Genomic DNA, 27,869 nt, shown 5'->3' on the forward strand with positions numbered 1-27,869 from the left:
CCCTTCTGTGGTCCCTGGGGTATGAGTGTGTCTGTCCTGTGCTCTTCAGAATGTTCTTCCTGTCCTGAGCATGGGCAGGCAGCACACAGCACAGGGACACACAGCTCAGTATTAGGGTACAGCTGCAAGCACAGACCTTTGTCTTTCCCAGCAGACACAAGGCCAGATCATTTCAGGGAAAGTTGTACCTTGTGGCTGAAATAACCAAAAGCCCCCTCCCCCCTCATCCCTCTGTCACCCCCCTGGTCTCCCTTCTTGTTTGTGGTCTGAATGAAGCACCAGGGAATGGCGCTGTGAATGGAGATGAACTGACATGAACCACCATGTCAGTGGTGAAGTATTTCTTTGGGTGAAGTATTAGCTTTTAAGACCAGCCCTAGTCTAGGGCTTCTGAATTCCTTCATGGATTTGGGCCCTCAATCCTGCCAGGACCCAACCCTGACTACTGAGGGTGCACAGCCCTCAAGTTTTCAGTCCTCAGACCTAAGCTCTGTTTATGGTACCAGGAGACACTAAGCACTTCAGACAAGTTGGAATGGCTTGATGGTGAGCTCCAGGCCACCTTTGAGGAAGCTCCAGGTGGAGGCCAGGGCAGGAGAAGCCTCTGGGAGATGGAGGTTCAAACCTTTGTGGGATGGGCATCATCTTCAGCTGGTGCCCCCTTCTTTGAAAGGAAAAGTCCAGCTGATGAGTGACTCCATGTGTCCCACAAGTTTTCCTGCATGGCCACCATGGCCACAGCACCACCCATCTTTGGTGAGGTCCATATGTGGTCCACCTCACTCTAAGTGCCTGGGCTTTTCCCTGTGCCTTCTTCATGCCTGAGACGGTTTCCCAGCTGCCAGCACCCACACCCAGTTCTTTCCACCATTAACCACAGCTGATAAATGCTATAGGACATCAGGAACCCTAAAAGCAGCAATGCTCAGTGGTTCAATCAGCTTTCTCCATCTTATCACTGGTGGTTGTCCCACAGGCAGTCTGGGGGTGTGCTACAGCCTGAGCCTTGCTCTGCAGAGCCCCAGCTCAGTTCCAAATCCCCCAGCACTTTGCTGTGCCCACATCCAACCCCAGTCAGGACAGGGACCTTCCCATCTCTGCAGGTCTCCTGATGGAGGCTCCTCTTGGTATGGTCTCTCTCATCCCACAGGGCTGATTTAGTGCAAAGCTCAACGTGAGGACTGGGCTAAAACCCTACATGAAGATTAGGCTAAAAAATCAGCCTCCCACTACCCTGGATTTTTGTGGAGGTGGCACAGCCTCTGGGTACCTCTGGTTTGAGGGAGAAATGGAGTATCTCTGGTGGGCTAGGAGGAGGGACACTACCTTTTTTTTTTTTTTTTTTTTTTCCACATTTGCAAGGAATGGAGAGACTGCAGGAAGCTTCTCTCCCAGGAGAGGTAGTGGGTGGATACCACGGTGTGGTGGGTACCACATCCTGAAGACCACCAAGCAGCTGCAAGTGCTGAGCCTCACCTTCCTCCATCTCAAGCTGAGCCTGGAGATGTACAAAATCCCCCTGTGATTCCCCAGCAGCTGCCCAACCTCTTCAGGAGCTGAGGTGGAGTGTGGACAGCAGACTTGAGGGCATGGTGTCTGTCAGCTGCAATCAGGAGCTGGGAGAATTCCTTTCACCATTTTTGCTTGCAGGTTCCCAGGATGTGGTTGCAGCAGCAGCAAAAGGCTCACACCAGACCCTGTGGGAAGGATTCTTGAACCTGTCAGAAATTTAACAGCATCAGCAAGAGCACCCAGCACAGCAGGGGTGCTGGCCCAGCCAGGACACATCTCCCTTCTGCAACTGGTGGCAAGTCTCAGATGAGCTGCAGGTGCCTCCTCCTCTCTACCAGGAACCAGAGCTGTGTCACGGGCTGCCCTCAGGCACAGGGTCTGACTGTGCTCTGGGGGAAGCCACAAGCCTGTTGTGAGCCCAGGTGCTGCTCTGGCCACTGAGAGGCCATTTTCAGAGGATGGAGGTAACAAGGCAGGGCCAGGTGACTGCAGAAGCCAGCCCGAGTCTCTAAGCCTGAGCTGAAACACTTGGTTTGTGGGTTTTGTTTTGTTTTTGTTGGTTTTTTGGGTTTTTTTAATTTTGATTTGGCCAAAATAATCTCATTTCACAGCAAAGTCTCAGGGAACACCTAAACACCAGGTTGCAGACATGCAGACATCCAGACTGCATGAGGTTAGGATGCTATTTATATATTCTGATATATATATATTATAGCTATATATAGGTGTTATTTATATTCTGCTCACACTTGTCATTGCCCCTCTCCTGAAGGCTGCAGCCACCTCCTGTCCCCTCTGCCATCAAGGCTGGCATGAAAACCCAGTGATTTGACCAACACAGGTGATCTTCAGCTGCTGGAGTGACAGAGGAGCCTCAACTGGCTCTGCCTGAAATGTTCCATTTTTCCCCAGAGCTGCCAGGACAGGGACCAGCAGCCAGGCCCAGGGCAGTAATTGCTGAGCTTCGGAATGGGGGTGGAGGAAAAGACCAGAGAAACCTCCAGTCTGACATAAAGCAGCCAAACAGCCTGTGGAACCTCATCTCCAACAGCAGGGACTCCATAGGGGAGGGACTTGTGTCTGGCCACCTCCTGCAGCACCCACAGCTGCTGAATCAGCAGCACATCCCTCTCCACCCTCTGACTGCCCACTCGTGGAGCTATTGCTCAACAACTTCTCTAATCCCTTTTTGACCCTGAAGATCCTGCATAAAGAAGCATTCTCCTTCATCTGTTTTAACCTTTCGTCTTCCAAGTTCCACCAAGTGCCCCTTAGTAGCTGCTTGAGAGTTCCAAACAAGAGAACCAGCCCACAGCTTGGTTTTCAGGTCCCTCTGTTGTGCTGATTGCCAGATGTTATTCATGAGCACTGACACTTGGGCTGAACTCTGCAGCTCCAGGCAGGCATGGCTGCCTCAGAAAGTCACAAAAAAGACAAGGTACAACCATGGAGATGGTATTTATTATTATAACAGAGGAGAGGCTGCTATACTGATTTCATATTTACAAATCTGTTGGCAAAGAAAATAATATCCAGTGTCATTTATGAGCCTATTGTACAGCCCTGGCAAGAAGCATTGGTTTGTAATAGCAGCAAATGCCTATGGTGGATTGTCTGCTACAGCTAAGTGCAAGGAATAACAGGGATCAGCTGGGGGGTGGCTGCCCCCAGACCCTGCCCCACGCTGGCACAGAATCTGCAGCCCAGGGAGGGGGGAGCAGGAACCACACGGCTGCTCCGGCCCCCAGCAGGGTGGGAGGTGGCCCCCCCAAACCTGTTCAGAGGTTTGAATGTCAGCACAAAGTGGCAGAGCTGGTAACTCCCTGCCTGATTCTACACTTCTGGGAAAGCAGCCCCACATCTGAATTCCAAGTTGTTCAGGGCTTGAGAAGGCCAAAGCGAGCTGAATGGTTTTGAAGCACTGGGGTGGGGTGGGGTGGGATGGGATGGGTGTGTGAAGCAGATCCAGGCACATTTTTGGGGTCATGTCTGACAGAGCTAATCATGACATGGAAGCAAAACTTCCTGGCCTGCTGGACCACAGTTAGCATCTGGTACAAGGAGAGGAACCAGGACCCTTGTTCAGCTGGGCACAAACAGAACTCCTGCTGTGGAGTTCATCTGAGCAAACGTGTAGCCTGGAAACCCTGCTCACACACACCCAGAGATCCAAGCAGCAGCAGGCTCAGGGCACCCTGCACCTTATGCCCAGACTTTTGGTACATTTCCAGACATCAGCTTTAAACCTAACTGCTGGCAGGGCTCAGCTCCCAACTGCAATGAGGAGAGGATGATCCCAGGTCCCCACTTGCAAGAGAGAGGGATACAGAAATGCATATGGAACCGTGGATGCTCCCAGCAGATGTAGCATTGCAGGAATAATCCCAACAAGCAGCTTTTTGCAGCAGGGAAAACATTTCAAAGGAAGAGAAGAATAAAACCAGGATGCCACAGAATCAGTAATTGCTGCTTGCTAAAGAGCATGCGACAGGATCTGGAGGCTGTGGGGAAGTCCATGCCCAGCCTCTGGAAGACACTGTCCTTGCTGTGCCACAGGGGTTTAATAGCAGCAGTGAGAATGCTGAGCTGCTCACCTGACACTACCCCTACACAGGCTCCACCACACCACAGCTGCTCAGTTCTGCCTCTTCCTTTCTCTTCTTTTTCCCTTCCCTTCTCAACCCCTCTGCAACTTCCATGGCAATTCAGTGGGAAGAGCACAGGTGCCACAGTTTACTCCATGGAGCAGCAGCACTCCAATAGCATGTGACCATGCTGCTGCTCTGCCTGGAAGGGCACATCTGAGCACAGGAGCATTTCCTACAATTGGGAGCCTTCCTGGCTTTCTCTAGACCTGGATGAAATAGGAGACTGCACAAAACTGGTCCTGAGTCCTTGGCAGAGTGGTCTGGGAAGGAGCTGGTACCAGGAAAAGAGGTGCCAAAGTCATGGAGACTGCTCTGAGCACAGTCTAAGATGATCTGCAGGAAAGGTGGTGCCAGCTCATGCTGCCCAGAGCAGAAAGGAGCTGCAAGACTGCTCTTGTTGCCCCTCCAGAGGATGTGGCCCTCACTAGCAGAATGCCAAAGAGGCTATTTACCTGTTTGGTGTCAGATGCGTGGCCTTCCCCTTGCCCCCACCTCCTCTGCCTGGGCTGCAATGTGCTTCCCCTGACCAGGGCAGTCCAAGGAACCTCTGCCTCAGTGAACCCCCTGTACCTTTACATCCCTCTACCAACACTGTCATGAGGTGTCTGAACCACCCTCATGGCTCCAACCAACAGCCTGCAGAGGTGAACCAGGCTGGCTCCAAGCAGTGGCATCATCCCCAATGGGACAGCAGGAGCCACAACACAGGAGTGACATCCTCCTACCTGAAGCCAACTCTACCTCCAGAAGGCAGATGGAGTCTCACTGCCCCAGGGAGCAACTTCTCATGGTCATCACAGCCCTGTCAATGAGCAACCAGTCCTGTGGCTCCAAGGAGGAGGACTGTCCCCCTCTGGCATGCACTGGGAGGCCAGGAACCACTGCATCTGGCCTGGTATGTCCAAGGACCTCCTGTAGCTGAGCAGCCTGAGCCTTCCAGGACTGTCCCATTCTTGTCCTCAAGGTCAAATGCTGGGAGATGCTCAGGGTGTGACAACAGCAAGAACAACGGGAGAAACCTAAGTGGAGGGGAGAAGACTTTGGGCACTCAGCAACTCCCCAGAGCAACGTCTTGGCCCTTGGTGGCAGAGGCTCAGAGCAGCCCTTTGATGAAGCTCGTGTCCAGGTGCACGATCAGCATGCGGAGGAAGGACATTTCCTTGCGCGTGTTCTCAAAGATAACACGGGGGTCATCGGACTGGCAGCGCAGGCAGTTGGGGGCCATCACCATGGCCAGGTTATTCACATCCATCTTTGTCCTCCCCACATTTGATGGCTGAGCAAAGACCTGCAGGTAATAATATACATTTAGCCTGGAGCAGTGGAAAAGGGCAAGTGACCCTCCACATGTGGCCTAAGAGGTGGAAAGAGCAGAGATGGGACCTCCTGGAAGGACGATGCCCCAGCAGTCTGACACCCACTGTGCTCCTGACACCCCAGGAGCCTCAGCACACAGGGAATACCATGCAGGTCTCAACTGGCCTCATGCTCCACAAGGTCAGGAACACCTGGTTATTTACTGATGGATGCCACAAGGGAAAAGACTAGAAGATCCCCCTCCATCAATCCCACCTCAACTACAGTTGGGATTCTGGCATTCCTGGCATGCATGATCTCCTCCACTGTGGGTTTACAGAGGCCCTGAGGACAGGAGAGGAGCTCAATGCAGCTGTGGCAAAGCCAGCAGACAAACAGTGACCTGGGGATGGTGGCAGTGAGCAGCCAGGATGGAGAGGGCTGCCCATGCATGGGGACACCTTGCTCTGCAGCCGCCACCTCCTAAAACCCTGCCAAGAGCCACCACAGCTGCCCCACTACCTGCACCCAGTATGTTCCAGGCTCCTGGCTGCAGTGGGGGGGTTGCCTAAGGTGGGGTGCAGGACAGGGGGGGCTGCTTACCTGCAGGAAGTGTATGAGGTAACACAGCACCAGCCTGTTGAGCTCTGGCAAAAGCTGCACAACAGCAACAGCAGCATCGGGGTTCTCGTAGTTGCTGATACACTCTTTGTAGAACTGTTGGGGGATCACGGGCTCCTCCAGCTCCCGGTACCACAGCTTGAGAAGGGAGGCTGAGCAGAAAGCAGGGAGCATGAGAACAGCTCTGGTTCCCTCCCCACCCCCTTCACAGGCAAACCTGGCAGCCAGGATGAACTCCTTCAGGAGACAGAGGACAGAAAGGGGATCTGCACTTGTGCCCTTTCACTTTATTTCTTTCTTGGCTCTGAAGCTCTCTGGCAGCCAAAGCTGACAGTCAGAGGAAAACTCTGACCCTTATCTACCTGCTCCTCCAGGAAGTGGCTCTGGGCCACCTAAAGGAAAGGACAAGGCAACCTTGGGGCTTTGGGTGCTGCTCCTGAATGACTCCCAGGTGCTCTGTGGGCTCACTGGGTCAGACCCAGCTGGAGGCAGAGGCTCCTGCACCACCCCCAGTGTTTTGCTATGGGCAGGGTTTGGAAAGGCAGCAGAAAGGCACAGAATGAAAACTCAGTTGGTGAAGAGAGAGTGTGCACATCCCCAAGCAGCAGCACACCTCCTGGGCTGCTCCTGCACCTTCTCCTCTGCACTACCAGCTGAGGCTACAGCACACATTCCCATACCTGGGATGTTGGGGTCACTGAGGCCACTTGGGATTCTCCACTGATCCACCTGCAGCTTCAATGCATTGACTTCATCTATGTCACCAGGTATCCTGCACAGAGAGACACAGTAAAGGTGCTTTAGAGAGCTAGCAGGGCCATGTGCCTGTGTGGCAGCTAGCTGGCAAACTTTGGCTCCAAACCTATTTCCAGGGTGTCAGGGAGAAGGAAAACCACAGCAGAGGTAGCTAGAGTTCCTCAGAGAGAATGGGTTGCCTGTTTTCAGACACAGCTTTCAAAAGGGGTAGAAGAAACACTTGTCTCCTTCCCACTAATTGACTCACCAGCTATCCTTCTGTCCTTAGGGGTGATTATTTTCTGTAAAACTGGGCCTCTCTGCAGCATGTTCAGTCCAAAGATAAGAAGCCTCTCTGCCTAATTACACCAAGATACTCAAAACCCTTGCAAGGCAAAGTTGAGTCTTTTGCTAGCCACTTTAAATCAAGTTTAGCTACTGAAAACTTAACACAAATCTTAAATGAAACTAACAAAAAAAAAACACCCCAAGAAAAAAACCCCAAACCAGATTCCTCCATGTTCACCATACAGATTCTGTCTCTTGATTCCTCATGTCTTGTGCATCATTGAGGTTGCTTTGCAGCACTCTTATGAACTCCTCTGCCAGGAACCCAAGAGCTTCTCCTGTCCTTGCACTGGCCAACTACTGCTGAAGCTGATGGAAGTTCAATGCCCTGCCTGGGTACTTGCTGTCCTAGTAGTTCAACTCACATCTAGGCTGCACAAAAATGCATTAAGCATTTAGCATACTGTAAGAGGTGATTCCTGAACCTGGCAAAGATCAGTGACCAGCACTGGAATGCTGCTCTCAGGGAAGAGGAGGTCAATCTGAGATCAATCTTCATTCCTCGGCTTGGGAGGACTGACCTGTGGGTGGTTCAAAAGTACCCCAGTGCTCACCTGAAAATCCCCTCTGTCTGCTCTCCCCCCAGAGCCAGGACCTGCTGGGAGAGCTGTGTCTGCACCCAGGGCAGTTTGTTCCCCGGGTACATCTCCTGCTGCCGCTGCATGATCTCCTCCAGGGAGCTGCCGAAGAGCGAGGGGGTGACGATGGCGTTCCTGGCGTGCATGATCTCCTCCACTGTGGGTTTACGGAGGCCCTGAGGACAGGAGAGCAGCTCAGTGCAGCTGTGGCACAGCCAGCAGACAAACAGTGACCAGGGGATGGTGGCAGTGAGCAGCCAGGATGGAGTGGGCTGCCCGTGCATGGGGACACCTTGCTCTGCAGCCTCCTAAAATCACGAGGGGTTCAACTCATCAGGGCTAACTGGAGCAGAGAAGCTGCTGCCTGTTGGTAGGAGACCACTTTGGAAAGTTTGGGCTGTTTTTGCAGGGATTCTGTTGCTGTGTTTTGCACACTGGAGGGACTGCTACAGCTCTACCTGCTGGAGAGGTGGGTGGAAGCATGGAGCCCAGCCAGTGGAGCACCTGGCCGTGGGACAGCTGCCCTTTGGAGAAAGGACTTCCAGGTATGTCCAACTCCAAGGAAACCTTTGCTCTCAGAGATGCTAAAGCTCTCTGAAAATTGGGCACCAGCACTTGTTGCTTCTGAAAGACAATGACATTTGAAAGGGGCTTTGGACCTGCCCTGCCAGAGATTGGGAAGAAGGCAGTGGTGGCCCAGGGCTGGCAGGCAGCTCCATGGCCATCCAGCAGTGACCCCGATGGGGAGGAGGCTCCTGCAGACCCCTCAGAGGGCAGGAGCCACGGGGGCTGCAGTTGTGTGAGATGCATGTCTGGACATTTCCTGTCCTGCCCCCGCGGGGACGCCGGGAGCCTTCACCCCTCCCGAGGTATTTCAGCTATTTGCTCGCTGTACAGGGAGTCCAGATGGCAGGGAGGCCCCAGAGGGATTTGAAGAAATGAAAGATGACAGGATCTGGCTTGGAGACTGAGGATGGACAGGCTGGGGCTGCCTGCCAGCTTTCACAGCCCTGTGCAGAACTGCGTGGGGGAAAGGGAGGAGGGGGATTTCCAGCTAAGGCAGAGCACAGAGGCTCTCCTCTGCAGCAGCCATCTCTGCTGTGGGGTTTGGGGAACTGGGAATGAATAATTCTGCAGTAAAACAGCGGCGAGGCTTGGCCCGTGCAAACTCTCAGTGGCAAAGAGAGACTGTTCCCTCACCTGAAGAAATCGAACGCTGGGCATCCCCTAGGGATGAGGGGGAGAGGCAAACATCAGGTTTGTCCTCCACATCCCTTAGACCAAGGAGTGCCAAGCCACTGCTGCCTGCCAAGAGGACGGCAGGACCTGGGCAGTAGCCTTCACCCACAGGTTCATGGGAAGACAAGCCCTGAGCAAGCCTCTCCCGCTCACTCTGTCTCCATTTCCCATCACTAAATCAGTGGTGAGGTGCCAGAGCCCTGGCACTGCCTGCCCTGGGACCTGAGAAGCTGCGTGTGGTGCAGGCAGCCCCCAGGCCCTGGAGCAGCTCCTCACCTTTTTGCCTCCAGTGACAGCCACTTTCTGGAGTTTCCGGTAGCAGTACTTGGCGTAGGTGCTGATGGGCAGACCTGGTGGGAAGGAAAGTGAAGGGTCAGCCCTCAGTGCCATTCACCCCTCAAAGAGCACCCACCAGCACCCACAGCCACCCCCCTTTTGTGCAGAGAGGCTGCCAGCACCCCCAGGCCCTGCAGCCCTGTGGCAGGCAGCCTCAGCACAAGTGCTGCTTGGGCTTGGCAGGATTCAGCTCCTGAGTCACAGCTCAGAGCTCTACACCTCCCACCCTGCTCCTGAGGAGATTCACAGGCACCCTGACCCCGTCCTGACTCCACACGAAGCGTTCGTGAGAGCCCTTTCTCTGAGCAGCTGACACCCAGGGCTGGGTGGTTACCAATTGCCAGGGAGCAGGCAGAGCCAGGCTCTAACCCGGGAAGATTTCAAAGTCTTTTAAACAAACTGTTTCTGATTCAAGAACTGCAGTGCCAGGAAGAGGCAACAGCAGCCAAAGGTGTGTGGGGCTGGAGGGGCGATCCATGAACTTGGGACACAGTGAGAGGGATGGGAGGGCAGCAGGGGCTCTTCTCAGCCTCCTTCTCCCTCCTGCAGCCCCCAACCCAAGGCTGTGCCATGAGGCTGGGGTGGGCTCTGTGACAGGAGGAGAATCAGAGCCAGGGGAGCTCAGGAGCTGCAGCCCCCACGAGAAGGGCTGCTCCGGCTGCGCTGGGTTCAGCGAACTCGGAGGGCAAGCAGAGCCAGGACTCACAGAGCTAATCCCCTCGTGACACCAAGAGAAATGTTTGCACTGACAGAGCACTGATTGCTGGGAGAGTTTTTCCAAAACCATTGGCCTTTTGTTCTTTTTCGAGTCAAACCCAAATTGCTTGCTGAAAGCAGTGAATAGATCTGCCCTATTTGATTCCCTGCCAGGCTCAAAGCTTGCAGCGGAGTTCAAAATACTTGTGGCTTTTAAAAATCTACATTCTGGTCAGATGCTGCATTTCAGAACAGCCTTGTACACACCCTAGGGCTTAGGTGAGCTGGTCAGGAGCCTGGAGTTCCTCAGTTCCTCTTGATGTGGAGGGAGGACAAGCTCTTCTCAAGGAGAACAGCATTTCACAGAGGTGAGGGATGCACTTTCCCCGTCCTCCTCTCAGCCAGCAGACAAACCACAGTCCTTGGCTCCCCAGGATGAAACAAGCCCCCTGTGCCTCAGACAAGCTGCTTGGCTGTCCCAGCTGGAGCAGAGCCTCTCCACAGTGCTGGAGCAGTGCCCAAGGAGGACAAGAGCATCCCCCTCTCCCAGACAGAGGGAAGGAAAATCAGTTTTGAGAATTTCTCTCTCTTGGGAATATCTAAAGCGAAATATTCCCTGTATGCAAAAATGCTGCTAATCCCAGGCATGATTTACACTGGGAATGTCTAAGGATTAAAGAAAACAAAACCAGTGAGCTGCTTAGTGATGCTTCACTATTTCAGGTTACAACTTTTGTTGTTAAAATGGACACAGTGTCATCTGCTGCACAAAGGAGGGGATGGGAATAGACTGCTCTGTGTCTTTGCAGCACAATTACAAGGGAGGCAGCACATTCAAAACTAATAATGATACAAAATGTTTTTTTCACACTGTAATTAGACCATGAAACCCATAATCATCCTAAGAGTTGAACAAGGTTTGCAAAGGAACTGACTGTCTTGACATGGGGGCAGCAGCTGGACACATTCACTTGAAGCCTGTTTTGTACTTTCCCAGAAAGCCCCCGGATCCTGGGAAAAGCCTAAAACCTACATCCTGCACTTCCTGCAGCGAGGCATCCTGTTCCCAGTGAGGACCAAGCTGCAGCCTCTGATCCAGAGGGGACAGTCAGGGCTGTGTGTGGAGCCGACCAAATTTCAAACAAATAAACTAAAAATTAAACTTGCCCCGTGCACAAGGGGCTGGACCTGTCATTGCCCACGGATCAGTCACAAAAAAGCAGAGGGAGCCCTGAGGAAGGGGGTGACCTGTGCTCTGCCACAAAGGCTCCCACAGGGCTCCCCCAAAAACCCCCCAGCCCCAACCCCACCCCTGCCAGCTCCTGGGGCACCTGCAGAGCCAGAGGGGTGAAGGAGACACAGAGAGGCTGGGAGACAAGTGGTGAGCTGGAGAGGGAAATGTGAGGCAGAGAAGCAGAATTTAGCTTTAGCCTCCACTTTTCCAAACCTGAGCCCTGACTCAGCCATCTGGCTGCTTTTAAAATGCTGAGCTGGGGAGGAGCTCCTGGCAGTTCCCTTTCCTTGCCAGGTACCCCCTGTGCTGCTCCCCAGCTCTTGGCCCCGGTGCAGGGAAGGGCTGGAAAGGGCTAATACTGAAGGCAATTCCACTTCCCTGAGCACATCATGAATCTGTGGAATCCAAAGCTGATCTGTTACTTCCTGTGGTACCACCGTAGCCCCAGGAGCTCGGGAACAGAAGGCTACCAACAACCCACACAGTGAAAAACAGTTTGCAAAGGAAAATATTTTTCCATGTGCTGGCCTAGAAATACATGTGAGGAGCTTCTTAAAGAACATCTTTTATAAGAAGTTAAAAATCCAGGCAGGGCACATGCAGGAACATACCTTCTGGCATAAACTTGAACTCTCTCCTGCCAAAAAATGTCTTTAAAAATGCAGCAAACAATGTGGATTCAGAACACAGCCACGGAACACATATCTTAGCACAGCAGAAGCTGCTGTCTTGGTTTCTCTGTGATCTTCTCCAGCCTGGGCCAGCCCAACCAGGCTCTCAGACCAGGGCCATGTTCTTTGGCACTGGAGTTGGTATCTCCTGAACAGCTGAGCTGGGCTCTGCACCAGTGCCACACTCCTGGCTTTGACCTGCCCAGGCACCCTGGCTTTACAGCAGTGTTCTACCTCCTCTTCCTCACCCCCCCCACTGCACCTTTCTGCATCCCAGCAATGCTGCTCCACCACCCTTCCCTTCAGGGAAAATGCTGTGCTTTGCCAGCCCAAAGTGCCATCAGCAGCCCATGATGTGACATCAGCAGCCTGCATCTGCCACCAGAAACATAAAAACCAGACAGAGGATGTCTGAAAAATGAGTGTCCTCTTTGGATAATCTCCCAGCTAACAGCAGGTGGGAGATACCCTGAAGCAGTGTTGCACCTGGACCTTTCACCATCACTTGACAGCCCTTTCTGCTTCAAATTTGTCCCACTTCTCCCTAAATCTCTTTATGCTCCTAACCTGGACAGCACCTACTCTGCCAGCTCCTAATGATTTAATTCTGTGTTTCAGAACAGAACACTCTTAAGCCCAACAACAAAACCAGGTGGGTTCTAACTCTCTCAAAACAACAAACAAGAAATTCTCTTCCTTTCACTTTCCCAGGTGTCCTGCAGATTCCTTCAGTCCCCTGACCTTCTCCTCCCTTCCCTCCTCCAGGTCCAGCTCCTGTGGGGCTTCCTCTGCCACATGGAGGGACCACGGGCAGGACATGTGGGCACAGCATGAGCCAAGTGCTGCTTTGCTCTCTCTGCCTTTTCTACAAGCTCCTCATCTTCTGGTGGATTCCTGACTGCTTCCTAGCACCATGTGTACATTGCTGGAAACTCAAATACAGGCTCCAAAATGTCTTTCCCTCCCTGAAACAGCTCTGCAGGACCCTCCTGCTGCACATGCTGTTAGGGATGTCTCCCCATGTACAAAACTTTGCTTTTGCTGACAGTTTTCTCTGTTGTTTGATCGTGTAGTTACTCACCCTTTTGAGATGCCTCTGCACCTTTACTTTGCACAGTCTAATATAATTAATAATTCTGTAACCACACTGAGCTGCCAGCTTATTATTTGCCTCCTTGTATAAACCCAAAGCCCAGATTACATTCCTGTAGGATCAGCAGACAATCCTCCTCCTGAGAACACATCATTTATATCTACCTGTTATTCTTCTGCCTTTCACTGGGTTATTGATCCATGAAAAGACCTTGCACCACCTTCATATTTCATTTACTCACAGAGAATTATACCAGAAGGTGTAGACTGAAGATGTAAGCATGGGAAACTTCAAAATCATTTTTTTACAAGTTAGATGACAAGTATTAACTCACCCAAGTATTTATCTACAAGCCTCTGCACTGAAAGAAGTGTGTAGGGGGGAAATCTCTGCTCTAACTCCATTTTTCACTATATTCTACTATTTGGATCCATCTGAAAATAGTACATTTAATTTTCTTACAGATTTATCTGCTAAATTGCTGGTGCATCATTCATAACCATCTAAGTATTTCAGAGCTGCTCATGAACTTCTCACAATGGCCTTGAAGCCTCAGGAAGCTGCATCCTATCTACCTCACACATCTGGAAATGGGGCTGGTGGAGCAGCCTGAGCCTTTCAGCTGGCAGCAGACAGCACCTACCACATCCCTGCAGAATCCCCTCTTTCTTTGGGTGCAGCTCTGAGGTCAGACCCCAGAAAACATCCAGTGTTATCAGTCACTTGTGAAACTGCTGGTTCCAGGGACATGCCAGCCCCTGCCATCTTCACAGATCCAGTAGGAGCCTGCAGAGCAGTTCTTTTATTCTAAAGCCTCAGGTCATGGCCAGAGCAGGGCTTCTGTGTGCCAGGAAGCAGACAGGGGACAGCAAAGGGGACAGCATGTAACTTGTCCCCAGAGCCCCAGCTGAGGCCACACAGGCATAGAATCATAGAATCATAGAATCATAGAATCCTAGGGGTTGGAAGGGACCTCGAAAGATCATCTAGTCCAACCCCCCCTGCCAGAGCAGGGCCACCTAGAGTACATCGCGCAGGAACGTGTCCAAGCGGGTTTTGAATGTCTCCAGTGAAGGAGACTCCACAACCTCCCTGGGCAGCCTGTTCCAGGGCTCTGTCACCCTTACAGTAAAAAAATTTTTTCGAATATTCAACTTGAACCTCCTATGCTCCAATTTACACCCATTACCCCTTGTCCTATCACTGGTCACCACTGAGAAAAGCCTAACTCCATCTCCCTGACACTCGCTCCTTACATATTTGAAAACATTGATGAGGTCACCCCTCAGTCTCCTTTTCTCCAAACTAAAGAGACCCAGCTCCCTCAGCCTTTCCTCATAAGGGAGATGTTCCACTCCCTTAATCATCTTCGTAGCTCTGCGCTGGACTCTTTCAAGCACTTCCCTGTCCTTCTTGAACTGAGGGGCCCAGAACTGGACACAATACTCCAGGTGTGGCCTCACCAATGCAGAATAGAGGGGGAGGAGAACCTCTCTTGACCTACTAACCACACCCTTCCTAATGCACCCCAGGATGCCATTGGCCTTCTTGGCCACAAGGGCACATTGCTGGCTCATGGTCATCCTCTTGTCTACCAGGACCCCCAGGTCTCTTTCACCTACACTGCTCTCCAGCAGGTCAGCCCCCAACCTATACTGGGACATCGTGTTGTTCTTCCCAAATGCAAAACTCTACACTTCCCCTTGTTGAACTTCATCATGTTTCTCTCTGCCCAACTCTCTAGCCTGTCTAAGTCTCTCTGAATGGCCGCACGGCCTTCCGGTGTGTCAGCCACTCCTCCCAGCTTAGTGTCATCAGCAAACTTGCTGAGGGTACACTCTATACCCTCATCCAAGTCGTTGATGAAGATATTGAACAACACTGGTCCCAGTACCGACCCCTGAGGGACTCCACTAGTCACACACCTCCAACCAGATTCTGCCCCATTGACTACAACTCTCTGACTCCTTCCTTTCAACCAGTTCCTGATCCACCTCACTACCTGATCACCAAACCCACACTTGGTCAACTTATCTACAAGGATGCTGTGAGAGACGGTGTCAAATGCCTTACTGAAATCAAGATAAACCACATCTACCGCTCTTCCATCATCTATCCACCTAGTAATTTCCTCATAGAAGGCTATGAGGTTAGTCAAACATGATTTACCCTTGATAAAACCATGCTGACTGCTCTTGATGACCCCCATGTCCTTGATATGCCTGGAGATAGCGACAAGAACAAGTTGTTCCATCACCTTTCCAGGGATGGAGGTGAGGCTGACCGGTCTATAGTTACCCGGGTCCTCCTTTTTGCCCTTTTTGTAGACTGGAGTGACATTTGCTATTCTCCAGTCCTCAGGCACCTCTCCTGTTACCCATGACTTACTGAAGATGATGGAGAGTGGCCTAGCAATGACCTCCACCAGTTCCCTCAGCACCCTTGGATGCATTCCATCTGGACCCATCGACTTATGGATGTCCAGATTACTCAGCTGATCCCTAACCCAATCCTCATCTACTATGTCAAGCTCCTCATCTATCTCGACTACTTCTGGGGCTAAATGAATCTGGGGCTCATGCGGAAACCCTGCAGGAGTAAAGACAGAGGCAAAGAAGGTGTTCAGCACCTCTGCCTTCTTTATATCCTCTGTCACCAGGGCTCCCATCTCATCCCTTAGTGGGCCAATATTGCCTCTAGTGTTAGTTTTACTAGCTATGTATTTGAAAAAGCCCTTTCTATTATCCTTAACCTGACTTGCAAGGTTAAGTTCCAAGGAGGCCTTAGCTTTCCGAATTGCCTCCCTACATCCTCTGACGACAGTCCTGTATTCCTCCCAAGTGACCAGCCCCCCCTTCCATGATCTGTAGATTTTCCTTTTCCACTTAAGTTTTCCCAGCAGTTCCTTTTTTAACCATGCAGGCCTCCTAGCTCCCTTACTGGATTTCCTAACCATAGGGATGCTCTGATCCTGTGCTTGCAGATAGTGGTCTTTGAATATTGACCAGCTATCTTGAGCCCCTTTATCTTCTAACACCCTGTCCCATGGGATTTCTCTTAACAGTTGATTGAGGAGGCCAAAGTTTGCCCTGCGGAAGTCCAGGGTTCTGGTCCTACTGGGCATTCTGGTCCTTCCACACAGGATCCTGAACTCAACCATCTCATGATCACTGCAGCCAAGGCTGCCATTGACTACCACTGCTTCAACAAGGCCCTCCTTGTTGGTTAGTACAAGATCCAGCAGCGCTCCTCTTCTAGTCGGCTTGTCCACCATTTGCATTAAGAAGTTATCGTCAATGCACTGGAGGAACCTCTTAGACTGTGAAAGGCTGGCTGTGTGAGTCAACCAGCAGATATCAGGGTAGTTAAAATCACCCATGAGGACTAGGGATTGAAGTTGTGAGGCTACTTTCAGCTGCCTGTAGAAGGCCTCATCAACTTTCTCGCCTTGATCAGGAGGTCTGTAGTAGACCCCCACAACTGTGTCACCCACACCAGCCTGCCCCTTAATTCTTACCCACAAACTTTCAACTTGCCCCTCATCAGCCCCTGCACAAAACTCAGCACATTCTAGTTGCTCCCTCACATAAAGAGCAACTCCACCACCTCGCTTCCCTACCCTATCTTTCCGAAAAAGCACATAACCATCCATGGCCACATTCCAGTCGTGTGACCTATCCCACCATGTCTCTGTTATCGCTACCAGATCATAACCCTTAGCCCGTACACAGACCTCTAACTCTTCTTGCTTATTCCCCATGCTGCGTGCATTAGCATACAGACATTTCAGGAAACAAGCAGAGCACACTGGTGGGACTAAATCCTCCCTAGACCACCTGCCTTCGGACACTGGTTCATTCTTGTGTTTGTCCCTAACAGACCCAGTTTTCTCCCCTTCCCCCTTCACATCTAGTTTAAAGCCCTCTCAATGAGCCCTGCTAAGTCCTGCCCCAAAAGCCTCTTCCCCCTCTGGGACAGGTGCATCCCACCTGCCACCACCAGGCCAGGTGTCTCATACAGCATTCCATGATCAAAAAAACCAAAACCCTGTCTTTGGCACCAGTCTCTTAGCCACTCATTGACCTGTAAACTCTTCCTATATACCTCCCCACCCATTCTTACAGGAGGGATGGAGGCAAACACTACTTGCGCTCCAGATCCCCTAACTAGCCGTCCCAGGGCCCTGAAGTCCCTTTTCATTGTCCTTACATTTCCTGAGATAATTTCATCACTGCCAACCTGAAAAATCAGCAGTGGATAGTAATCAGAGGAACCCACAAGATTAGGGAGTTTCCTTTTAACATCTCTTTCAAGTGCTTCATTCTGGAAATTTTAGAAATTTTATAAACCTATCCTGGTATGCATTTTTCATAACATTTCATTCACACAGATATATAATATTTTTATAAGTGTATTTTTTGTTTTTAGGTAAAACCACCTCTGTCTTCCTAAGCACATGCAACAGATGCAAGCAATCACACAAAGAGCCTGCTCACCCAAAGACAGAGCATGCCCTGCACACAGCAATCTCCAGGGAGCTGTCCCAAAAAAAGATACCAAAGCCCCTCTCAGCACAAAGAAAATGACTTTTTGAAGACTCAGAATGGGCTGAACTTTCCTGAGCCTGGACGGTAAAGAAAAAAGATATATCCCTATTAGAAATTTAATCCCTCTGTGTAATTTCAGGTCTCTGCTCTGAATCCCACTGGAGACAGAGGAGTGACAGACACTCTTATTGCAGGGGCTGCAACCCAGGGGCCTCCTCAGGAACCTCCCAGACTTGCAGCTGTCTTGGGGGAGGAGGGACACAGGGAAGCCACCCCAGGAGAGGGCAGCTGGGGTGTCACACACCTGCCTACTGGCTCAGGTAGGGCTTAGCAATGCAGGGAGCAGGACTCCAGCTCTCCCAGATTAAAATCACTGAGGCCACATGATATGAAGTGCTGCCTGATATGAATTCAAAGGATTAGCTCAAATTTCCTGAAAGTAATAAAAAAAAAAAATTAAAAATGAATGGACTTTGCTTAGCAAGACTTGAACCAGATCAAGTATTTCCCTCCAGGCAGCAATTAAAACCTGAGGCTGGAGGAATATGTGAGCTCCTGCTCATCTGGCAGAGATGATATTGCAAGCCCTGGGGTGCAGTGTCCAGGGAGTGTAGACAAGGGGAAGCCAATACTGGAGAGAAAAAGGCAGTGCTCTTTGTGTCCTCCCTGAAGGTTCTCAGGTTGGGTGGTGGTTTACAAAATCCATGACTACAATTGACTCAGGTTCTTTTCACCATGCTGGCTCCATGTCTGGAGTGTGCTATGGGGAATCCTGTGGCACACACAGACCAGATCAGCTTCACCCTCAGGTCTGTAGCTAAATGAAGATCCATTTCTCACAGAACTGTGAGTTGAAGTTGCCACACTGGTACCTGCCCTGTATTGTGCCCAGCTGTCACCCAGCCATGCTCTGCTCAAACCTCTCACACCCATCATCTGCTGTAAAGCACTGCTCTGATTTGCAGCATCCCTGCCTGCCAGAGGTCAGTGCAGCTCTCCCTCTAGGCCCCCTGCATGCTGTCCCTCCCTTTACCTTCATCCTCAGTGTTTTGTTTCCTCTTTTCCTGGATTTGGAGTTTCTTCTTGTTTTTCAGATCCACAAGCTCCTTGATGCGCTGGCAACTGAAAAAATCAAGAAAAAGCTCTGGATTAATGACATGGAATGATAAATACCAAAGCCCAGAACTGCCCTTAGACATGGGGACCATCTCATTCCAGTGTGAGGTCTGCTTGAGGACAGGTCCTGTACCATAGCCAGCTTCAAACACAGCCCCCCAGTGTGGGCCCAGACCATCACTCAACTTCTCCAAATGGCCAAATAATTGAGAAGGAGCTCCAGGAAACATGCTTCTACCTAAATAAACTCATTGCCTAAATACCAGCAGAAGGAACAACTGCTTTCTCCTCCTTGCTGCCTGGACCCTGGTGCTGACAAGGTGATTTTTCACTCCTGGGCCAAGTGTAGCTGAAGGGAGTGGTTTTGGGGAGAAGTGACAAGGTCCTGGGATCCTGAAGAAAACCCAAACCAGTGCTGCACGTCCAACAGTTCAGTGTAGAAACACCACTTTAAGGCTACAGGCATGAAACCAGAAGACAAACATTGGCATTGCACCACTGCTGCCTTGAGACCCACCCACCTCCACTGCCACACCAGGGCAGAGAGAGGATGGACAAGAACCTCTGCACCTGCCCTGCAAATCTGGGGGGATTTCAAGTTGAGCTTGAAGCCCCCAGTGGAAATATGTGCTCTGGTTTCTCACCTGACACTGGATGAGACACAGGGAATGCTGCTGAAGCAGTGAAAATCAGCCCATAAACACTCCTGCTTGGTTTCTTGGGGTTTTGCACAGGGTGCAATGTAAAATTGTGGTGATAAGCAAATATATGCTGGGCTGGTCCCCAAGGCTTCTGTAAGACAGCTAAATGGCATCTGCTCACAAAAGCCATAACATCCTTCAGGACCTCTATGACTTGTCAGGCTAAGGCCTGTTTGTAATGTTTGCAATAACTCCCCTAAAACTTCTGCATTGACATCCATCTTTTTTTTTTTTTTTTTTTTTTTTTTTCCTTCCTGCTTTAAGGAACTTTGAAGCTAACAGTGTTTTCAGAGAACCCAAAGAGCTCTTTTCAGAGCTGCTCTTGCCACGCAGTTGATGAGATGAGCACAGCCCAGGGCTGATCTTTCCCTGCCAGACAGACACAAGAGAGAACTGCCAGGAGATGAGCTGGTGGCAGCTTCATCTCACCAAGAGAGGATGAATTTGCCCAGCACATGGTGCTCTCAGACCAAAACCATAACCCTGGCTGGTGACTACCTCTTTTTTATAAACACCAGACAACCCCAAGCACATGGCCCAAGCCAGCAGGACAGGGTGTGACACTTACTGTTTTCATCACTGTCAAGGTGGCGATAAATGTACCCTTCCAGGTAAGACTGAAATTTGGGAGATGGGGAGAAAAAGGCCAGGCTGATGGCCATCAGTTCCCAGCCCCAGGCCAGGCTCCTGAAGCAGGTGTTGTCTGTTGTCTGCCGGATCAGCTGGATGTACAGCTCATCCCGCAGGCCCTGCATGCTCCAGCACTTGGTGACGGTCACCAAGGCCACGTGGTTCCGGTCCATTCGGGTCTGACGATCCCCCATGTAGCTCTGCACCAGTTTGAACATCTCACACGCCTCCTTTTTGATGGTGCGGTTGCTGGTGATGAGCATGGGCTTTTTGATGGAGCCCCCGTTCCAGGAGAGCATGTTGGAGATGGAGATCCGGCGGCGGAAGATGCCTTGGGTGTGCATGTTGAGGTTTTTGGAGGCCCAGTCTGCCATGCTGCTCTGGGACAGGGGCTTCCTCAGGGTGGTGTAAGGGAAGTGATATCCCATGCAGCCAGCAGGCTGGGCACTGCTCTCCTGCTTGGGGTCCAACTCGATGGTCCCGGGCTGCAATGGAGAACAGAAGTGTCAAAAGCAGCTTGGGTGACTCCTTACCCTGCTGGGACAACCATCACCAGTGAGGCAGGAAGGTACCAGTAACTGCAGTCTGGACATCTGGGAAACACGTGTGGCTGTGCCAAAGCCTGGCTGGCACAGCCCCACACACTGGTGCTGTTCCCAAGGTGAGTGTGGGGACATGGAGTAACAGGGATGACTGTCTGAGTTCTCCCAGAGCTCCAGAGGACAGCCCGAGGAGGAATACAGCTCTGTGGCACCAGGCAGACCCCAAAGAGCCAAGGTTCTCCCCACTCTCAGTTCCCACAAAGCTGCAGTAGCCCAGGAGCTGGGTGGGGAATACCAAGAGGGCAGACACGAGACAGCCCCAGCAGTACTGGAACTATTTCCTTCCTGTATTTAACCTTTCTGGCCCCTAAAATCCCACAGCTTGTTCTCACCATTACTATTTTTCCAAGTTTTATTTAAAACAAAAACAAAAACAAAAAAACCCAAACAAACAAACAAACCAAAACAAAACAAACAAAAAAGAAGACAAAATCAAATCAACCTGGCTAGGGACCATTGGGAGCAGCTGAGCTTCAGGCACCAGGTGCCTGGACAATCTCTGCCTTGAGGCATTCAAAACATGGATCTCAATTCCACCATGACCTTCCTAATGGAAACACTGTCAAGACTCACCAACAGCACAGGAAAAGCTCAGGCAGGCAGACTGGAGCATGGTCACAGCCATTTTTGATGGCAAGGCTGTCACCCAGGTGGGATAAACAGTGCTTGAGTTGGTGAAATGGAAGAGACTGATATCTGGGTCCATCTCCACCACTGCCCAAGCTGGATCTGCACCCAACCCTCCACTCACACCACGAGTGAAGGATCTCTCCATCAGTAACCCTAGTCCTCAATGTCCATGGGACAGATGCAGGCTGCAGACTCAGCACTTCCATGGGTACCACTGCACAGGACACAGAGACATCTCTGGGATGGGCTCCCTACCATGTTTTCCTACCCAAGGCAGGCAGAACCTTCCTGAAATTAAATCCAAATTGTCCACAACTATTGGGTTGGTTTTAATTCTCAGAGGACTAGGGAGGGACAGCTGCTCCCCACCCACACTGATCAAACCCATTTGCTCCAAGGACAAGGCCACTGATCACAAGTTCACAGAGATAAGGAAGCAGCAGAGACAAAGATCTTCCTTCCTCCCAGCCCTTGTCCCTGCTCCTACCCCAGTGGTCACTATGGATAACTACATAATTAGAGCTTGGGTAGTGCTGATCCCAAGAAAATGAAATGTAATAACTACCTGTGAGAATAAGACACTTCTTTTGCCCACACAGAATTCAGGATGGAAGTGGCATCATGGGACACACATGGAACTCAAACACCCAACAAGTTTTTTTTAGGAAACAGACTTCTTTGTTAGACTTAAAATTCCCAGGTAAACAGCCCACAGGTCTGTGTTCTCCAAGGAGATCTCCAGCAAGTAGGAGAAAACCAAACAAGATATTCCGGAGGTTTTTTGGTTTTAAAGGAAGACAAAGAAACAGAAATCCTGCTAATTTTGGTTTTGCAGTGGAAAAAGTGAAATAAAACACACATTTTCCCTCTTTACACATCACCTTTACTATGCATGGCACACTCTATTCTGGCCCTGGCCTGCAGTCAACCCCAAAATACACACTGGTTCTTAAATACTCAGAGCCACTCAGTGTTTTCTTCTTAGTAAGGAGGAACTGCTGAACTCATCACAGAGGCTTGTGCAGTCCCACCCTTCCCTCTCTTGCCCCAAACACGTATCTACATGTGGATGACAGGATTAGCACACATCACACTCCACCTCTTATTGCCAGCCTGGGGCACAGTAATTTCTCCTGCTTGTCTGCTTAGTTTGGGGTTTTTATACCTTGAGTTACCCCTCTACCTCTTCACCCTCTCTGAATTCACTCAACATCTTGCCTAAAAATCCCTGCCTGCAATTTTTCTCTGCCATCTGCATCCCTGATCTCCTTCAGTCCACCCTCCATACCCAGGATTCTTTTTTCTTTTTTTCTCCTACCACCCCAACTGCTCCTTCAGCATATTCCTTCTGAGGTTCCACCTCCCCATGGCTCTCTAAAGATTCAACAGCCTCTTGCTTCTCTCTTCTTCTCTTTCCAGAGCTTATCTCTCAAATCTCATTCACACAACTACCCAGCTATTAGCTTTGTGCTGACAGTACACACCCACTCTGCTCAGCCTGTCCAAGAACTTCTGCCCACCCTCCTTGGATAATGGATTTCCTTGTCTCCTGATTCCCCTCTCCAGCAGGCAGGTCCAGCACAGGGCATTGCTGGTGACTCAAGCCACAAGCTGCCATTTCAAAGGAGACAGCAGGTTTGATGCCATATTCTCTGCAACCTCCTCCCCTCCTTCCTGCCACTCGACACCTCAGCATATTTCTGTAAATATTTATTTATTGATTTGCTGTCTTTCCTACAACATCCATTCCCTTACATCTTCCACTGTATTCACCTTCTCCAACCTACCACATATGAATCATTCTTCTTCACTTTCAAGGCTATTCCCAGCCTATTCCCAGCCCACCATCTCTTGTGCATAATCAAGTCATCAAGTCTCAACTCTTGGCATCAATGCACTGAGGTGTAACACATCCTGAAGACCTGAGAGCAGCCTTCCAGCAAGCCTAAAGAGGCTGAGAAATGAAACTGCTGACCTATGTGAGTCATGTGAACCCAAACAGGCTCTGTGCCTGAAAAATGGAAAATGCAGGAACAAGGAATCAGTGTTTAAACGGGTTTCAGGTGGAAGCAAGGCACCATGGATCAGAAATTACAATAAAGAGATGAACACATACACACAAATCTGATCCAGCTGGGAGGTGTCAGCCTGGCTTCCAGAGAAAAGTGACAGCTCACAGGGCTGCTGGAGCAACCTGAAGTGCTCAGGGAGCTCTGCCAAGTGTCTTCATGAAAGGTTGGGGGTGAGTAAACAGGAAGAAAGACAGAACAAAGGGTTAAAATAAACAGTCACTTTTCATGCTGGAGGATTGTTATCAGCTGGGCTGTTCCACAGGAGTGAAATAACTGAAGAGTGAGCAAAGAGAAAAAGGACAAAAACTTCACAGGATATAAAAGTGTCCATGTAGAAACTAAATTGGAACTAAACCAGGAGATTCCTTGAAATACAAATAGGATAAAAGATGGCAAACTAAGTTCTGCACAATTTATAGAGAAAACCTGCTCCAGTTGTGCAGGCACACTGATGGGCTTGAGAACAGCTATTTCCATCCAAAAGAGGCTGGGGTCACTGTCACTGGTTTTTGAATATTTGCATTCCATGTTCAGGAAAGATGGAAAGGAGAACAGAATGTGAGGAATTATTATAAAAAGAAGAGAGCGAGAGAGAAAAAAAAGAGAAAATGCTGCCATGTGGCCATGCAAGCCCTGCACTGTGTGCTGCACCCACCAAGTCTGGCCATCCCAAGGCAGAAAGGACACATCAGGGCAGGGCTCCAAAGGAGACATGAACTCAACAAAACCATCAGGCAGTAGATTTACCCAGATGACACAACAAAGCTGCCTGCAGTGCTGAGGGCTTGCTAGACACGAGTCCCTGCTCAATCCCCCCTCCTCTCATCCCACTGGCTTGACGTGGGGTCTCCAGCCACAAAGCTGAGAAGCTTGGGGACCCATTTGTTATTCTGCAGGCACAGATATGTTCTGCCTGCAGCACATCCACCAAACCCACCCAGGAGCAGACCATGTGCTCCACTCTGCACCACAACAGCTCTAACCCTGTGGAGATGGGGAGGTACCTGGGAGGAGCGGCGTGTGGCATCTGATGAAGACAAACTTGTCTGGCTGGTCACATTCTTTTCTAAAGAATCTATTTTCTCAAAAGTCCTCTTCTGCCTCACTGTGTCCTGTGGAGCAGCCACATCACTGGGAAAGCTGCCCCTGCTCTCCAGGCCCTGTCTATACAGAGACCTATTACTGGCTGAGATGTCATCCCTTGAGCTTCGGCTGATGCATTTTTTCAAGTGGTCAGACTGAAATCTGACTTTGCTGCTCTCTGCTGGGATGCCACTCTCCAGGCTTTCAGCATCCAGGCTAGCTTTGCTTCCCCTGCAAGCTGCTGATCTGCCCACCACAGCACGCATCTCAGCAATCAGCTTATCATTCAAAGCAGTGAGCTCGCTGGTGCTGCCCACAGAGCCAGGTCTGCCTTGACCTGTCCCTTGCCTCCTCCCTTTCCTTTTCCTCAAGCTTGGAGAGGGGCCAGTTGAATAACCAGAATCCTGATGGCTTATACCAGTTGGGTACTCTTGAGTTTGCAGGCTGTTCTGACGACTGTGATGGGCTTCCATGTTCTTGAGCACGTTGGCTTCCAAGATCCTCCAGGACTGCTTGAAGCTGTCCTTTGAGGTCAGCTGGCCTGGCAGTTTAGTAGCAGCATCAGCTGGTGCAGCAGAAGAGTGGGAGAGTTTGGAAGACTGGTCAACATTGACCATGTGTTTTATATACTCTCTGCCAGCTGGGCTGTATTCAGTGGAAGAAGGATTTCTTGCATGCTTCTTTGCAGCTTGCTGCTGCTGCATCCCTGGATGCTGTAACAATTTGGTTGGCTGCAGCTGCTTTTTTAAGCTATTGCTTGGCGACCTTGGTGGAGACATCCTACTCATAGTGACACTTTCAGTGTCCATATCTACTGGTGGCTCATCATAAATTGGAGACTCTAGAGATGGCTCATCATAGATAGGTGCAGGGGAGGCATATTTGGGGGATGCAGGCTGGGGGGTTCCTGTTCGGCTCCTTGGAGGTGTTTGAGAAGTTGGACCATTGGTCAGCACCAGGCAAAACCCACCATTCTCCATCTTTTTGATCTGCATGGACTGCTTTGTTTCTCCTGGAGGCATTTGCTTTGTGGCTGCAGGGCTCTGGGATGTGGATTGAGGCTGAGCATATATAGCTGGTTTTGGAAGAGATTTTTGGCTGTTGGCCTCCGGAGCACTCTGCAGCTGAAGTGAAGTGTTAGAAGAGCTCTGTACCTGCCTCAGGCTGTTCACTTTCACCAACATGGCTGCTTTGGTGCCTGGCAGGGGCTGCCAGTGGGTAGGAGTCTCCCTAAAGACAGAAAGATACAAATACAGGGAATTATTTAAGAGTTGTATTAACTGAAGTATCCTCTACTTCTATGCAAATACCAGAGAGCACTAATCTCAAAGTGTCTGAAGAGTTCCCAGCCAGTCACAACAGCTCCTTTTTTCTTCATTCTTGGAGTCCACCCTTCCCGAAACAGAAACACATTATTGTTCCACACCTGATAAATTTCTGAGTTATGAACAACAGAACGAGATGAAACAAGTTCATGGTACTATAACCTGTCTGGGATCAGCAGCACTGAGATAGGAAACAACCTGTGCTTCCCCAGGCTCAGTAGCTAACACAGCACCCAGAACCACCAGTGGAAGACTAGTAAGGTATTCTGGAGCACTCAAGCAGCAAGTTGGAAAATAATCCCAAGAGTGTGCCTTTGGATGGTCAAACAATGATGAGAGTCCTTCCAGATCATGGTAGGTTTTTGATCTACTTTCCAAATGCAGGTTTATTTTGCAGACAAACTTAGGAACTGTATAGGGTGGATATCACTGGCTCACAGGACACGTTACTCTCCCACCAAAGCTCTGAGTAGAGCATCCTCCCAGTGCAGTCCAGATGCCCTCAGATCTGGTTCCCCTGGCCAAACCAACTGGCTCTGCTCAACTCTCATGGCTGTGAAATCCTCCTCTGCTGGGCAGACCTGTGGCAGTACTGAGCATCCACAGCCCCACACTGCAACATCCCAGTCCCCAAGGCACATTCTGCAGGGCAATGACAACCTGCCAGGACCCAGCAGAGCTGCTCTGTGTTTCTGAGCTTTGAGGAGAAGGCAATGCTAAGGCTGTTAAACCTCAGCTTCCAGGTCTTCAAAGGCACCACCATCCTCAGGAAGGTATCCTTGAACCTAGCTCCATTTTGTGTCCTCCCTCCACTACCAGCTGGCACTGGGTGAGACCTGAGGGCACACTGTGTGTCCCATCAGTGACAGATGTTCCTGTAACATCTTCTCAGCCCTTTTGCTCTGCTGACCTATCCTGCATGGCTCTGTGCTGGTGGACAGACCTACTGCTACCAAACCCCCAGAGCTGCCTCTTGGGGATGCTTGTGTCTCCCACGCCAAGTCCCAAGATATCCAGACATCCCAAGTCCCTGCTCTGCTCCTGCTCTCCAGAAATCTTTTACCTGCTGGCTTCCAGCACCTTTCTTCAGTATGAGCTCCCTGGGGGGGCTCTGTCTGTCCTCCCCATGGCTCAGCACACATCCTGCTCTCCCCAGTGGGACACGTGTGCCCCACACCTCCGTGGGTGCCCTATTCCACCTGCTCCCCCCTGGTTGCCTGCCCCCCATCCTCTGCCCCACACCCAATCTGCCACATCCACTCCCACTCACTCCACTCCTGAAGTGGTGTTGTGTCCCCTTCCCATCCACCGCTTACTGTATTTCTGGAAAAACCTTCTCCCCAAAAACCTTCTCCCTGAAGGCACCGCGTCGCAGTGAGGTCCCATCTCAGCACAAGGAGGTCCCACCTTGGCACAGGGAGGTCCCATCTCAGCACAGGGAGGTCCCATCTCAGCACAGGGAGGTCCCCAGCAGCACCAGGAGCTGTGGGTGAGGCTGTGGGTGCAGCAGTTGGCTCCTGGCCAGGGTCCAAAGGCCCCCCCACCCTCCAGCCACATGGCTGCCACACCAGGACCTGGCTCCTTCCACACAACAGCCACACAACTCTCTTGTGCAGCCATCCAGGAGACTGGAAAATGTTTGAGGAAGCGTCACCATCTTCTGCTTCCCAGCCTGAGGTCCCCCTTGGTGCAGGGACCTCCTAAGGCACACAGGGACTTATTTTCAGGGAACTCCTGGCATTACCTCAGGATGGAGGATCCGTGGCTCCCAGTCCCACACACTCTGCCTCCTGCTCGCAGCCCAGAACCACCCTGACCCTGTCCCAAGAAGCTGCTTAGGGGAAAATGGGTGATTTGTGCCTGGCCTCCCTCCACCTGCTGAGCTGCCATCAAACACAGCCCTTGCTCTACCACTCCTGGTTTGCCACCAGGGCTTCTCCTCCGTGTGCTTCTTCCCAGAGGTGCAATGCCTGGAGCAGAGGACAGGGGCAGGGGACAGACATTGGTAACAGCAGATTGGGGGTGGCATTCACAAGAACACATGCAACCCTGCAACCCACCAGACATCCCTCCCTGGGGGCTACAGAGATGGCTCCCTGCACCCAGCTGAGCCCTGATCACAAGTGCTGGTGCTGCTGAAGACCCAGTTGTTCCTC

The 27,869-nt window shown here is 50.9% G+C and overlaps 1 protein-coding gene across 1 annotated transcript in view; it reads right to left on the bottom strand.

Annotated features, from left to right (window-relative positions):
• Nucleotides 1–2,957: 2,957 nt before the first annotated feature.
• The window catches only part of LOC103539826 (rho GTPase-activating protein 39-like), a 57,343-nt gene continuing 32,431 nt past the window's right edge, over nucleotides 2,958–27,869 (bottom strand). The window contains exons 3-10 of the mRNA XM_030463014.1: nucleotides 24,310–25,618; nucleotides 19,924–20,486; nucleotides 18,588–18,676; nucleotides 9,254–9,327; nucleotides 7,715–7,914; nucleotides 6,758–6,849; nucleotides 6,060–6,229; nucleotides 2,958–5,448 (exon numbers count right to left, since the gene is read on the bottom strand). Of these exons, the coding sequence (XP_030318874.1) occupies nucleotides 5,254–5,448; nucleotides 6,060–6,229; nucleotides 6,758–6,849; nucleotides 7,715–7,914; nucleotides 9,254–9,327; nucleotides 18,588–18,676; nucleotides 19,924–20,486; nucleotides 24,310–25,618 (2,692 nt within the window). The 3' untranslated portion in view covers nucleotides 2,958–5,253. The remainder of the gene's footprint in view (nucleotides 5,449–6,059; nucleotides 6,230–6,757; nucleotides 6,850–7,714; nucleotides 7,915–9,253; nucleotides 9,328–18,587; nucleotides 18,677–19,923; nucleotides 20,487–24,309; nucleotides 25,619–27,869) is intronic.

Source organism: Calypte anna, chromosome 20 (assembly GCF_003957555.1).
Source record: "Calypte anna isolate BGI_N300 chromosome 20, bCalAnn1_v1.p, whole genome shotgun sequence".
Taxonomy (NCBI): Eukaryota; Metazoa; Chordata; class Aves; order Apodiformes; family Trochilidae; genus Calypte; species Calypte anna.